Source organism: Suricata suricatta, chromosome 1 (assembly GCF_006229205.1).
Source record: "Suricata suricatta isolate VVHF042 chromosome 1, meerkat_22Aug2017_6uvM2_HiC, whole genome shotgun sequence".
Taxonomy (NCBI): Eukaryota; Metazoa; Chordata; class Mammalia; order Carnivora; family Herpestidae; genus Suricata; species Suricata suricatta.
Window position 1 is genome coordinate 19,762,405 of NC_043700.1, and position 15,707 is coordinate 19,778,111.

The 15,707-nt window shown below is 41.0% G+C and overlaps 1 protein-coding gene across 1 annotated transcript in view; it reads left to right on the forward strand.

Annotated features, from left to right (window-relative positions):
* Nucleotides 1-8,456, forward strand: part of MTMR7 (myotubularin related protein 7) — a 103,212-nt gene extending 94,756 nt beyond the window's left edge. The window contains exons 11-14 of the mRNA XM_029935092.1: nt 935-1,135; nt 2,387-2,527; nt 3,954-4,080; nt 7,045-8,456. Coding sequence (XP_029790952.1) covers nt 935-1,135; nt 2,387-2,527; nt 3,954-4,080; nt 7,045-7,407 — 832 coding nt within the window. The 3' untranslated portion in view covers nt 7,408-8,456. The remainder of the gene's footprint in view (nt 1-934; nt 1,136-2,386; nt 2,528-3,953; nt 4,081-7,044) is intronic.
* The last annotated feature ends 7,251 nt before the right edge of the window (nt 8,457-15,707 follow it).

Below are 15,707 nucleotides of genomic sequence, written 5' to 3' on the forward strand. Positions count from 1 at the left end.
CTCCAGGCTCTGAGCTGTCGGCACAGAGCCCAACGTAGCGCTTGAGGCGAAGTCTAAAGTTCAGCCTAAGCCACGCAGGTGCCCCTAGCCAACCCTTTTTTGAAGCTACTAAGTTGAGTGGAACTAAAACTTCTGAGAAGTTTCAGACAATTTCTAATGTTTTCACTCTTGGAAAAACTCCTAAACTGATCTTTGCTCATTTCTGTTCCTAAAGTTGGTCACCCACTGCTGAGAAGATGAGGTTCTATATTGTTACTTTGTCTTTGGTGGCACCCAAATCTTCCTTTTGGATTGTAAGATTCACATAACGGTGTAAAGGACTAGGCCGTCTTAATTTAAGGTCAATACAAATGTGAGGGAGGAGATTTCTGACGTACTCTTGGAAAACAAAGATGGGAGATCTAAAGGTAGATGGGAATCTGGCTATGTGGACATAAACTTTATGATATGTTTTAACATTGCTCTAGAAAAACCCTGACACACTTGGGAAATCACAATTTTTTCAAGTTGTCTTTCCTCCTCTTCCTTTCCCAACACAATAGTACAAAAGCAAAAATCTCTAAAGTTGCTTAGACATTTCTTCCCACACTCCCATAAGTCACTGATTAAAATGAAGTGGAAGATTTATTTCAGAAGTCCTGATGTACTTTTAAATCTTCTATTAAATGCTCTTTTGCCATGGAAAGTTTCCTTGAATTTCATCTCTTGTACAAATGCTTTCTTTTGTAACTAGGAGTATGTACCTTCTCTACCTAGACCTTCAATACCAAGTTTCTCTTGAAAGTATAATGTAAGTTATTTTTTCCACTTCTGTGCTCCAGGTTTATAAGGTTTATTTAGAAACTAGGGTTTCTTTTTTATTGTTTTTGCATTTATAAGTGTCTAATTCACCAAACCCAACTTGCTGTAAAGTCTCTGATACTTCATTTTATAGATACGGCAATCTTGATGGTGATCCTAAAGAAATCTCTCCAGTTATTGATCAGTTCATTGAGTGTGTCTGGCAGTTAATGGAACAATTTCCCTGTGCCTTTGAGTTCAATGAGAGATTTCTGATTCACATTCAACATCACATTTATTCCTGCCAGTTTGGAAACTTCCTATGTAACAGCCAGAAGGAGCGACAAGAACTCAAGTAAGTGCTTCGCTGCTTAATCTTAGCAGGACTTTGTGACTCAGAATGTCCGATGGCCTTTTAAAATTCTGAAGACTGTTTTAGCTACTTATCTGTACTCAGATTAAAGTTACCTTCCTTTTCTGATATCACTTCATACATGGTTTGATATGAGCAACCAACAAAGTGAGGCACGAGCTTACCTGTCCCAGGGATAGCCATGGACACGGTGGCACACCTGACACACGAATGAATACTGACAGGAAACTTCCTCGGGTCAGAGAATGTGATTTTTGCATTTAGAAGGAAAGAGTGAGACATCTTCAGTGGACATACTCATAATAAGAGGTACAAATCTAACTGGGAAAGAAGCAGATTTGAAACTCAAGTCATTCTTTCATTGAAATTAAAACCATATTGCTTTTATCGAGAAGAAGAGTCAGTGAAATGTAGAATTTAAATTACGGAGTCAAAAACTTAACAGCAAAGTGCTTTATGAACTGCAATGAGAGAACAATTTTGAGATTTTCATAAGATAAAATGTTTTAACTGTGGTGTATTAATAATAATCAGATTTTATTTTGGCAATGATCAGTTCAAGTAGACTCCTGTCTGAACAGAAAGAAAATGGCTTTTCCTAATGAGTACTGGGTGCTTTTTCTCCCAGGAGCTTCAAGTGTGATTCCTGATAAATCGTAATGATTGAAACATAGGGGAGTGCATCCTTCAGACTCACTTGTTTTCCTAGATGGTCTGTGGTTTGCTGTGAGGGACCAGTCAGCTTAATGGTGTCTGCTTGGGTGTGAATCCTGGCAGTTGCTTTCACTAGCTAAGTGACTTTGAGAAGCCGCTTAATCTTGTAACCTCACTTTCCTCATCTGTACAATGGACAGATCTCATTGGAATTCAGTGAGGACTGAATGGGAGAAAACAGGTGAAGCACTTAAATAGTACTTAGCAAATAATAAAATTTCAATGACTATTTGGGGATAAACCTGCCCCCCTCCCCATTACATAGCAGTTTTATTTTGCACTCAGAGGAACTAACCATCTCGTCCAGGCCAGTACCAATGGCAGAAAGGTTGACACTCTCACCGTGCTCTCCTGCTGAGTCATGAAGACGCACTCAGATGGTCAGTGTCCCTGCTGCAGAACAGGGACACTGGATATTCACGTAACAATTACTGGTCCCCTTCCAGCTTTAGTAATTCCATAGCTACGATTTCTGTGAACGAGGATACGTGATTTTCAGGTTTATTTTCTTGATTACAGAATTCAAGAACGAACTTACTCTTTATGGGCTCACCTGTGGAAGAACCGGGCCGACTACATGAATCCCCTGTTCAGAGCCGACCACAGTCAGACGCGGGGAGCCCTTCGTCTCCCTACCACGCCGTGCAACTTCATGTACAAGTACGTAAACCTCTGGGTTCGGTTATGGACGGAGATTCTGCCACTGTTTAATATTTGGAGGCCAAACCATGTGAAATACTGAGCTTTAAGGCTTTTTTTTGGGGGGGGGGAGATGAGGGGGGGACATAAAACACACCAAAGGAGGATGCTTATTAAATATCAGTTCTGATAGTCTTGCCGGTTTCTCCTCTCGTCTCCTTTCCCCCTGAATATGGAATTCTTCTTAGAAGCTGGTGTTTTATAGTAATGGTACTTTAAAAGTGTAAGTTCCAGTATTGTTTAAGAGCAAAAAGAGAGGGAGGGAAGAAGAAAGGAAGCAAGAAAGGACAGAGGAAAGGAAGGATGGATCGAATAAACCAGGTCCCTTATAAATTAGATGTGGAATCACAAGTTAAGGTACTGACCGTGACCATGACTTACGTACTTCCTGTGAATCTCCCCCCACTGGAACTATTTCCTTGTGGAGATCAGTTTTTCAAGAGTGTCTGTATTGGGATGGGGAGAGGTGCACCCTACATACTCTCTTCGGGCTGGGTGTTACCTTTTAGCCTTTGCTGCCTCAGGGGTCAGCAAACCAGACAAACTGAGAAGCCACATTCCTTCCCTCGGCTCACCCCCAACGTGCACTTAGGGGCTTTTCTTCTTCTGTAGTCCCCCCCCCCCCGTTTTTGTTCTTATTATTTTAATCTAATTATTTCCCCAGAATTCTAAATAAATGTTAATTCTGCCACACTAAAAAGCAAACCAAAGCCCCCGTGGTTTGTGTGAGACGGCCGCGGTGAGAGCCGCTGAGACACCTCGCTCCTCATTTGTGAGTGACAGCCGGGCAGCAAGTCCGTTCTGGAGGGTCAGGCGCGGCTGTCGGCCTGTGGAGAAACAGTGGGCGGTACCGAGTCCCTGCCCTCAAAGTACTCTTCTCAGGAAAGCTCCGATCCGCACACATCCCTGTGATGACACTGCCCGCTCTCATCTGCATTCCAGTACGCTCTGTTGTAGAGGATTAAAAAAAAAAAAAAAAGATCTGTTGCAAATGGAAATATCAATTTTTGGTGGTTGTAATAAAAATGAGCCCAAATTCTCAATTTTAAGAGGTTCCCTTTGCAGCTTAGAGAGTCTACATGCAAATACAACCACCAGGTTTCCAAGCTTACTTCAAAAGTCTTTTTCTTAAAGAAGATGGTCACGTGTGTGACTTCAGTCTCTTTAAGAACGATTCAGGCCTCCTGATTCAGGACCGTATGTAGCAGACTCATCATGAATTGACCTTCCCAAGAAAAAAAAAGTGCCCACACGAAACCCTTACCTTAAGTCGGTGGCCTTGAGCCCGTGGTTCGTTACTGTTAGGACTTTGGGCCTCTGGCATTGACCCCTCAGAAGACTTGAGCGCGTGAGGTGGCGGCGTCTTCAAGCTGTGGCATCTCCCCAGGTTTTGGAGTGGGATGTACAACCGCTTTGAGAAGGGGCTGCAGCCCCGGCAGTCGGTGACGGATTACCTCATGGCGGTGAAGGAGGAGACCCAGCAGCTGGAGGAAGAGCGAGAGGCCCTAGAGGAAGTAAGACACGCTTCTTGTTCACCCATTTTCTGTGCCTGTGTCCTGCCAACCACTGTGCCGTGAAGGCCTTCCGGGACTCGGGGTATGTGAAATGCAGCAACACAGCCGTTTTGTATTTTTAGCCAAGTGGGTAACCTGAAACAGAATCCCACCAGGTGGGCGCCCAGGTAAGAGAAGCCCAAGGCCAGGCACTTAGCACATGTCAGATGTCCCGCTAGGGGCTCTCTGACAGGGTTTGCTGAACTAGTTGGTTATTCCTACTTTAGGTCACATTGTATTTTGTTACTGTTATTTGAGAAAAATAAAGTGAACTCTTCCTGGGGAGTAAGTAAAAAAAAAAAGTTGGATTCAAAGTGAAAGAACAAAATTTATCTGATTTTGCATTTTTGTTTTATGCACTTGTAAAAATTCCACTTTTAATGGTAATAATATTATTATATTAGCCTATAAATGATAATAGCTGAGGGTGAGTTACCAACAGCCTGGTTTGGGGCTTTTAGAATTTGCCAGTAACTGGCCAGGACAGTTATAATGTACATATTTTCGCTAATTCTGTAACTTCGCTTCCAGCGATACCCCTGGTTTATTTAGTTGTCCCCTGAAACCACAGGGGATTCTTTGCTTCACTCATCTTGTTAACACCTCACAGCATCACCACGTCATTCACTCAGGAATTGGCAACCAATTGCTACTCTCTGGACCTGAATTCTAAATTGAGACTAAAGATTTAAATAGGATGATTAGCCTTCTCTGCCCCCGAGATCTTACGTACTACAGATCAAGGTATTAGGATGAAGGCTGGGAAATTGTCATTAAGTTAAGATTTCCCATTATAGTGCATGGAACAATAATGCAATGGGAAAAGAACTTCCAGGTTTCTACCTTGAGATTGGTAAATGTGCAAATGAGATTGGTGAAATATCACAAGATGATTTCCAACACAGTGTACCTCCTTTACCTAAGGGATAGTCCCCTGACGTCGCCCTGAGAACGGTGGCCTGGAGGACACGTGTTACAGTTCAGGGACCCCATCAACAAGCAGTCATCTGGAGTAGCTGATACACCAGATTCCTCTGATGCTCCCGTAACATTACTGAGAAACATCACCTTCCAAGATCTAAGTGGCAGTTCCTAGGTCTAGGGTTGTACACTCCAGCACATACAGGAGCCAAGTGGATAAAGCAAATTCAGGAAGTTGAACTATTGGTTTTGAGCATTTTTGACATCAAGCACAAATCTTACTCTATTATAAATCTGCAAAGTTTAAATAAATTCTTTTTGGACCTATATGGAGAGCTCTACCTTAATTTTACATGATTGGGGGAATAGGTTTTGACTGTGTATCAAAATGGCCACCTCACAAAAGATCCTAATGCCAGGCTCTAAGCCTAGAGATTCTGATGGAGAGTCTTTAGAGTGCCACCATGAATGACTGTGACTTGCCAACCAGGGCAAGAGACACCTTGAATTCAATCTACACAGAGGAGTGAAATGAGGCACAGGTTAGGTGTTTAGAATTCTGGAGCTCTGGTAAAGCTTCTGTGAGTTTGGCCATTTTCAAGTCCACGCATGTCATTTCTCAGCCAGTTTTATTTACTCTTCCTAGAGAAACCCAAGCTTCACAAAAAGCCCAGGATTCTTCTAGTCTGCACCAGTATTCTTTTTGTTAAAATACCAAAAATGAAAAGAAACCTACTTAGACAATCTGAAAACACCTGAATTAAAAGGCTTTGGCTCTTCTTCCCTTGTGACAATGAAAACCCCTTAGACTGGCATTTAAGATTTGCCCACAATCCAGCCTAATCGACCCTTTCAACTTAATTCTCTACTAATTCAGTTGCTCTCTGCTTCTTGTACGCAATGACATCTTCCTATTTTGGTGTTTTTCTTCTCACTGTCCCTCGTGCCATAAATGCTCTAACCATCCCCAGCACCTCCAAGTTTCTTTCTTTCAGAGGCCTATTAAAGTGCTCCATTCCTGAAGCTTACTTCCCTCTGGCTACTGCACCTGCCCTCTTACAGAATTTTTACCTCACCTGGACTCTGCCTCCATGCTCCAAGTTCTTTATAGCTAGATCTGTAGTCATCTTGTTACTCATGCTGCCCTCCGCCGTGCTCTCTGTGCGTAACTTAAAATGAATGCTTTTACGTGAGTATGTAATACTTGATCTTATAACACCTCCCTTGTTGACACTAAAGGATGAAATCTGGTAACAGGTACTTTGAACAACCCTAATCTCCATCATCTGATGGAGAGAGAAAATGCGGGCATTCACGCAGTGCAGTATCATTCAGCCATAAGAAGGAACGAGGAACTGATACGTGCTACAGGGGGGTGAACTCCGAGAACATAAACTAAGGGAAAGAAGCCAGACACACGTTACATGTGTTGAGTGATTCCATTTGTAGGAAATGTTCAGACAAGGCAAATCCACAGAGACAGAAAGTAGCTTAGTGGTTGCAAAGGCTGTGGAGGCTGGAGTGGGGTGCAGGGAGCAGTGAACTGTTGCATCATCTTGTGAACATACAAAAACCTATGAACTGTATACTTTCAAATGGGCAATTTCATGGTTAAGTGACATTTCTTAATTTAAAAATTAGGTATTACATACCTCATTCCTGATTTTTAAAAAAACGCGTTTTGAGTTCACAGGATGAAAATCATTAAGTAAAACCTTACAGGTGCAGAGAGGATGACTACTGATGGCCAGGTGCTTTACTTATGTTGTTTTTTTCTTTTTTTGCAGAAAACCTATAGTAAAGCAGGTATTTCCTTAATTCAAGATGAAGAAACCAAGTCTCACATAATTTAATTATTTTGTTCAAGGTCCTAAAGTCTAGCTTTGAACCCAAGTCCATTTAAATCATGTGTTCTTAAGATTATACTCAGGTGGAAAGTAATACTCAATACTAAGTTATTTATGATTTTTCCCTGAAAAAATAAAAAAAAATTTTTTTTTTTAGAGGCTGGAAAAAATCCAGAAAGTCCAGTTACATCACACCAAAGTGAAGAGTAAGCACAGTGAACCCAGCAAACACTCAGGGTTTTCTACCTCAGACAACAGCACAGCCAACACTCCCCAGGATTACAGCGGGAACATGAAATCGTTTCCGTCCCGGAGTCCTTCCCAAGGGGACGAAGACTCCGCTCTCATTCTGACCCAAGACAACTTGAAAAGCTCAGATCCGGACCTGTCGGCCAGCAGCGATCAAGAGTCCGGGGTGGAGGACCTGAGCTGTCGGTCCCCAAGCGGCGGCGAGCGCGCGCCCAGCGAGGACAGCGGCAAGGACCGTGACTCTGACGAAGCTGTGTTTCTCACCGCCTGAAGCTGCTCGCTGGAGCTCCAAAATAAAGGACACACAGAAACACTTTCCAAACATAAGGGAGCAGTGCAATTTAAAATAAAAAGTCATTCAAGAAATGGGATATGTCTTTGAAAGTTGTAAAACATAGCAATGAAAAGAGAAAAGTCCGGCTTTTGTTTTCTTTAGATGCGGAGGAACTGGAACTAGCCACTTCTTTTACTGAACATATAGAAGAGAAGATAGTCCATTCCCCATTTTAAGTTGTTCTAGATTCTGAAGCTTTGTTTCCTACGTAGTGCTGACCTCTTCCATCACCTGAGTTATTGGCACAAATCTCCCTTCCTGGCGCGCATCTGCCCAGAGTGCCGACCCCTCCTCGCCTCCCACTGCTGTCTGTCTTTCCCCTTATTTCACTTCCAGATACATGTTCCTGGCACCTCCTCCCTCCCTGACTCTGTTATCACTGTTTCAAGTAACGGAGCCCACGGTGGAGACGTGCCCTTGTGGTTAGCAGATGTCTCTGTCATTGCTTGAGCTCATCTTTCAGACTTAACGATCACTTTAACTTTTCCTTAGAGAATATATTTTGAATCGTTATAATAATCTTGTTGCCTTTTTTTGCAGTCTCATCATTTAAAAAATGCTGAAACTTCTAATTCACTTTTTCCTTAATGGGTCTAATGCCTAATAAAATAGAAGCAACATTTGCTCTTTGGTTCTTAAACAGGAATTCAGGTCATGTTAAATGTAAGATTTTAAATTGTAAATGTTATAAAATAGAACCTTTTATTACTATTCCAGAGACTGCATTGCTGCTGCCTGATTCCTGAAGTATAACTGTTAGTAATGTAATATTTTGATAAGGAAAAATAACAGTTAAAAACTAGAGAATTTGGTTGTCCTGTTTAACGAATAGAATAAGTTTGTCACTGATCACTTTAGACATTGTGTATGATTTAACATTAGTAACATCTGACTGCGGAAAGTTCTGAAAAGTCTGTTTAGCTAAAATGCACATTTGAAGCAGAATCATTCTCCTGTCTTTTGATAAAAAAAAAATTGGACTTTTATGGGTTATAAATATTTGATCTGAAGAAAGTGGAGAAAGTCTGGATGGGGATAAATAACATTTACAACTGTGCAGGTTTTAATTATCAGTACATTCTAGAATGTAAAGTGATTAGTTTCACAATCTAAATCATGTTGAAATCTGTTAATAGGGTAATGTATTAAATTTTGCTGAAACAGGAACAAGGTAAGAGAGGGGAGAGGAGTAACATCACCAGGACGGTGACATAGATAGTTCCTGACTTTACTCCCATTCACAAGAAGTCAGCTAACAACTGTTCCTAGACAGGGCACAGATGAGAGGATCCTAGAGTGCAGGAGTGAGGCTAAGGCACCCCGCAGCACAGCAGAGACCAAGATGGAGTGCATTGGCAGGGTAAGAGCGATGGCTACGTGCTGACCCCATTAGCCCTCCCCCATGCTGGCTGAGCACCACGTGGAAACTTCTCCCCTGAGCCTATGGTTCCTCCAATGGGGAGAGCCATTGGGTGATATCCAGCCCCCACCTTCCCAATATGTGCTTAGTTGGAGCCCATACTCTGGTTTCACTCCACAAGGACTTCAGGGAAAGCTGTAGAGATCAACCACTAGGAACTTGAGAGAGAAGGGGTGAGGAGCTTCCACCAGCCAGCACTTGGGTCTTGGAGTTTGTATGAGCACAGGCCAAGAATAGTCCCAACCCGTGGGTGTGCTCATCTGCAAGCCAGGCCAGTGATGCAGTCTGACCGGGGAATCTGTCAGGGTGCAGGCCTGCTACATTTGGGTCCCCAAAGGAGGAGTTCTGGCCCTGGTGCCGTTCCTGCCCATGCCCTGGCACAAGAGCTGAGCCACAGCTACCCCTGCTGATGAGAAAATCCAGTCAGGAAAATTCGCAGTCACCTCAAGTGGGCCCTTCCAGTCTTGCCCACATGGGAACCAGACACATAGCCCTCTCCAGCCTGTGGGCCTACAAAACGTGCCCCTTCTCCCCCACCCCGTCTGACAGGAAGGGCTGGCCAGAACACCTGGAAGCTGTGTGGCACAGCAACTCTGGTGCCAAGAAGTGGGTGGGCAGAACTGAAAGCACCTGGAGCAGATCCAGTAGGCCTGTCTGGCCAGGGACCTCGAGGCATGGGTTGGCTGGTGTCAAGGAAAAGAGCAGTGATGACTTTTGAGCTGCTGCCCCCAACCAAGGAAGGTCATCTGTAGCCCACTTACTGCTGAATGCAGCCTTCAAGCCATCCACATAGGGAACCTTACCAGAGCACCGAGGAAAATGCATAGCTCATCCAACGGCCCCGTTTACACTGTCACGTGAATAGAGCATAGCTCTCGGCTGAAAACCAGTGGCCTCCTCTGATCAGGCTGTTAAGTGAACACTCTTGCTTGAATCAGGTCCCCAAACAAGCTGTGCAGGCCCTGGGTCCTATCCTGCTGCCCTGCAAGGGCAGAGAAGCTAGTTCATAGCCTCAGAGAATGCCAAATGCAGTACCCAGTCCCAATCTGCGAGTAAGCCTGACCGGAAGTTCCAGGAAATCACACAAGTCACCTCCCAGCCTCACCTGAGGAGAGCATCAAGCCACTGGCTAAGAATAGGTGTGTAACACTGACTTGATGCTCTCTTCAGAGCAGTAACAGCTGCCTTGCCTAAAAATAGACTCTGACAGGAGGCCCCACCTACCCAACAATGTTACCAGCAGACATGTCAGAAACCCGGGCTAAGCTAGTGAAGAAGTGTCTCTGCCAAGCATGCTAAGTCTGAAAGAGGCCACTTACTCAACAAAAGGCACAGATACCAAAATAAGGGAATCAAAGATCTTGACAAATCAGGTAAGTATGACAGACTACCAACAGAAATGAATGAAGCTCCAGTAACTGACCCAAAAGAAAGAGAGACCTGTGAGCTGTCAGATAAAGAATTCAGAAAAATTCTCATAAAGTTTAGTGAGCTATAAGAACACACAGACCGCTAAATAAAATTTTAAAAACAATACGTGAACAAGAAGTTCAACAAAGAAATAGAAATCATCAAACCCCCTCCCCCTCCACACCCCAAATCCTAGCGCTGAAAAATATAAAGAATTCAATAAACAGTTTCCAAAGCGACCCAACCATGCAGAAGGACAAAGCAGTGGACTGGGGGGGGACCCCAAAAAACCCAACCCACTGAAAACAGAGGAGCAAAAAGAAAGAATGAAAGGAAGTGAAAAGAGGCTACAGGAATTACAGGCCACAATAAAAGCAAATAATATTTGCATTATGGAATTGCTAGGAGAAAAAGAAATGGACAGAAAGTGTATTTAAAGCAATAATGGCTGAAAAATTCCTGAACCTAGGTAGAGGAACAGACATCTAGATCCAAGAGGCCCAAACTATGCCAAACAGATTGAACTCAAATGGGGCTAAATCAAGACACTTAACAATTGAAGACTGACAATGAATTTTGAAAGCCTGAGAAAAGAGAGGTTACATAAAAGGGAACTCCAAATAAGGCTAAAGGTGAACCTCTTAACAGAAACTTTTCAGGACAGAAAATAATGGGATGACATGTTTAAAATACTGGGAGAAAAAAAGGAAAACCCGAAGTTTCAATCAAGAATTCTACACCTGGCAAAGCTGTCCTTCAGAAATAAAGGAGGGACAGACTTTCTTAGACAAAAGCTGAGGGAGTTCATTACCACTAGGCCTACCTTAAAAGAAATGCTAAAGGGAGTTCTTTGAGTGAAAATAAAAGATCACTAGTTAATAGCATAGAAACACAAGTAGGCAGTGTACAACTCACCGGTGTTGATAGTTATAGAATCCATTTTCAACAGGATTACGGTGGTGTGTAAGTTATAAGACTCCAGCGTAAAGGTTAAAAACAAATGTAGTAAAAGTAACCATATCTTCAGTAGTCTGTTATTAATTACACAATAAGAAAATGTAACTTGCAACATTAATATGTGAGGAGAAGTATAAAGCTTAGTAATTCAACTAAAGATGCTATTAGTTTAACACAGGGTGCTGAAGTTTAATTCATGTAAGCCTCATGGTAACTACAGGGAAAAACCTGTACCAAAGAAGGTAAGGCAAAGAATACTGATGACGACAGGACATCAAACCACAAAGACAACAGGATCACATACAAGGAACAATAGAGCCATAAAACAGAACACAAAACAACAAAAAAGCAATAGTAAATCCTGTCAATAATTACTTTAAATGTCAACAGATTAAATTTCCCAATATAAAGACATGGAAAGGCTAAGTGGATTAAAATAACAAGAGCCAACAATATTCTGTCTTCCCAGAGACCCACTTCAGCCTTAAAGGCTGAGGAGTGAAGAAAGGCATTTTAAGCAATTGGTAACAACAACAAAAGGGCAGGGGAAACTATACTTGTATCAGACAAAATAGACTCTAAAAATTGTAAAAAGAGACAAAGAAGGTCATTGGTAAACGGGTCTATGCATCAAGATAATCTAACAATTGTAAATATATACCCAGTGTTACAATCAAAGCACATAACACAAAAATGAACAGACCTCAACCGAGAAATAACCAACAATACAGTAAGAGTGGGGGACTTTAATACCCCACTTAACAATGGGTAGATGGTGCAGGTAGCAAATCAGTAAGGAAAAAGCAGATGTGAACAACCTACAGACAAAATGGACTTAAGAGTAATATATAGAACATTCTATCTGAACAGAATATATTCTTCCCAGGTGTAAATGGAACATTTTTCTAGGATAGAACATATGTTAGGACTAAAAACAATTCTTAGCAAATTCAACAACAATAAAATCATACCAAATTATCTTCTCTGACCATAACAAAAGGAAAACTGCAGGGAAAAAAAGGAAATTATACATTCTCCTGAATAACCAATGATCAAAGAGGAAATTAAAGGAGAAATAAAGTATTTTGAGACAAATGACAATGGAAACACAATATACCAAAACGTAGACAGTAAAAGCAATTTGAAGAGGTAAGCTCATAGCAATAAATGTCCCAGATAAATAAGAAGCAGATAAAGAATAACAAAATGAACCCCGTTAGAATAAGAATATAAAAAGTAAAGATTACAGCAGAAAGTAAAGATTACAGCAGAAATAAATGAAGGGCAGAAGAGAAATGCAGTAGAAAACATTAATCAAACTAAGAGGTAGTTCTTTGAAAATATGAAATTGACAAACTATTAGATAGATCAAGAAAAAAAGAGGAACCAAATAAAAACTTATGAATGAAAGCAGGAGATATTACAACGGCTACTACAGAAATACAAAGAATAGTAAAAGGCTACTACGACCAATTACATGCCAACAAACAGGGAAGCCTAGAAGAAATGTAAAAATTCTCGGAAGCATACAATCTATACAATCTACTGAGGCTGAATTGAGAAGAAATTATACCATTTACTAGTATGAAGATTTAATCAGTCGTTAAAACTCTTCCAACGAAGAAAATTCCAAGACTAAATGTCTTCACTAGTAAATTTTACCAAATACTTAAAATAAAATTAACACTGATCCCTCTGAAATTCTTACAAAAAATAAAAAAATAAAAGAGGAGGGGCACTCCCAAACTCCTTTTACAAGCCAACATCACCAATAACCAAAGTTGGAAAAAGATACAACCAGAAAACTATGAACCAATATGCTTTATGACAGAGATGCAGAAATTCTCAACAGAATACTGCAAACTGAATTTAGCTCATGAAAAGGATCATTTACAATGAATGATCAAGTGTTATTTACACCTGGGATGCAAAAATGGCTCAAAATGTGCCCACCAACGTGTTACATGATGTAAATAGAATGAAGGAAAACCAATCATGATCATTGCAACAGACGCTGAAAAAGCATTCGAAAAAAATGCAACATCCTTTCTTGATAAAAACTCTTAACAACTACATATAGAAGGAATGAACCTCAACATAATAAAGGCCACATGTGACAAGCCCACACCTATATCATATCCAATGGGGAAAGGAATAGGATAGGGGCGCCCACTCTCACCATTCATACTCAGCACTGTATTGGAAGTCCTTACAGAGCAATCAGGCATGAAAGAAATAAAAAGCATTAGAAATAAAAAGAACTAAAATCGTCTCTGTTTGTACATAACATGGTTTTATAAGTAGAAAATCTTAAAGACTCCACCAGAAAACTGTTAGATCTAACCAATGAATTCAGTAAAGTTGCAGGATATAAACCCTAAGAAATGACCTGAAAAAGAAATAAAGAACATCATCCAACTTAAAATAGCATCAAAACCAATAAAACACGGAGGAATAAATTTAACCAAGGAAGTAAAAGATCACTACTCTGAAAACAGTAACACATTGATGAAAGAAATTGAAGATGACACAAATGGAAAGGTATCCTGTGTTCTTGGACTGGAAGAATTGTTAAAATGTCCATACTACCTAATGTAATCTATAGATCCAATATAATATCTATCAAGATTCCCATGGCGTTTTTCTACAAAAGGAGAAAAAAAATTCTGTAATTTATATGGAACAATAAAGTATTCTGCACAGCCAAAGAAGTCCTAAGAGGAAAAAAGTGGTAAGCATCAAATTTCTTAATTTCAAGTTAAACTATAAAGCTATAGTAATCAAAACGGTGTGGTGCAGACAAGTAGATCAACTGAACAGAACTGAGAGCTCAGAAATAAATCTGGGCTTGTCCTGTCAGATAATATTGGACACGGGAGCCAAGCAGACTCCATGGAAAAAAGAAAGTCTCTTCAGTGAATGGTTCTGGGAAAACTGGATATTCACATGTTAAAGAATGTAATTATACACCTATCTTATACTATTTACAAAAATTAAGTCAAAATGGATTAAAGACTTAAACTTAAGACTGACTCCTATAAATAAGCAAAGGAAAAAAGCTACTTGACCTGGGTCTTGGCCATGATTCTTTTTAGATTTAACACCTGAAGCACAAACAATAAAATAAAAAATAAATAACTCTGATTACATCAAACTAAAAAGCTTTTGTACAGCAAAAGAAACAAAGTGAAAAGATAACCTGTGATAAGGGAAAAAATTATTTGCAAAAAATATAAAGAACTTATAAAAACTCAGCAGCAAAAGTAAAAATAATCCAATTTAAAAATGGGCAAAAGACCTGACTAGACATTTCCTCAAAGACGACACATGAAAGGCAGCAGGTACACAAAAAGATGTGAACCAAAATCATTGACATACTACCTTATGCCTGTTAAGGTGGCCACCCTCAACAAGACAGGGTCTAACGAACGCTGGTAAGGACAGGGACAAAAGGGAACACTTGTGCACTGTTGGCAGAACTGCAAACTGGCCTGACCACCATGGAAAATAGTATGGAGGATCCTCAAAATAGTAGAGCAGAATTACCACACGCACCAACACAGCAGCAGCAGTTACGGGCCAGGGGTCACCCTTGCTGACCAGTGACCCCACAGGACTTGTGGTCAGCCCGTGCAACTACTCAGGCCAGGGGCCATCCTTGCCTACCACAGTGCCCACAGCGGTCATGGACCTACCACAAGAGGGAGCAGGCAGCCCACACAGGTGGCACCTTTAGAGCACCTGGCTCTGGTGGCCAATGGAGACTGCACTTCTGGGCCCTACCGAGTACCACCTACAAAAAGCTACTCCTTTCAGACAGACATAGGTGAACTACCTAACATGTAGAAAGAAACAAAGAGAGGCAAAATGAGGAGACAGGAGAGTATGTTCCAAAAGAAAAACTAGGACAAAACCTCAGAAAAACAAGACAAAATGGAGATGATTAATCTGACTGATAAAGAGTTCCAAGTAATGGTCATAAAGATGCTTACCAACGTTGGAAGAAGAATGAGTGCCAAGGTGAAAACTGCAGCAAAGGGATAGAAAACAGAAGAAAGCACCAATCTGCAGTGAAGAGTAAAATAACAGAAATGAAAACTACACTCAAGGGAATAAACAGATTAGATGATAAAGAAGAATGGATCAACAATGTGGAAGACAGGGTAGTATGTGAACTACAGAAATTGAACAAGAAAAAAAAAGGAGAAAAAAAAGATAGTTTAAGCGATCTCTGGAGAAAACATCAAGAATGCCAATAATTATGTCACAGGGGTCCCAGGAGGAAAAGAGAAAAGAGCACGGAATTAAGGTGAAAAATAATGGCTGAGAGCTTCTCTAACCTGGGAAAGGAAACAGTATGCAGGTCCAGAAGCACAAGTCCCAAACAAGCGGAACCCAAAGAGATCCACACCAAGATATGTTATAATTGAAAGGTCAAAAATTAGGGAAT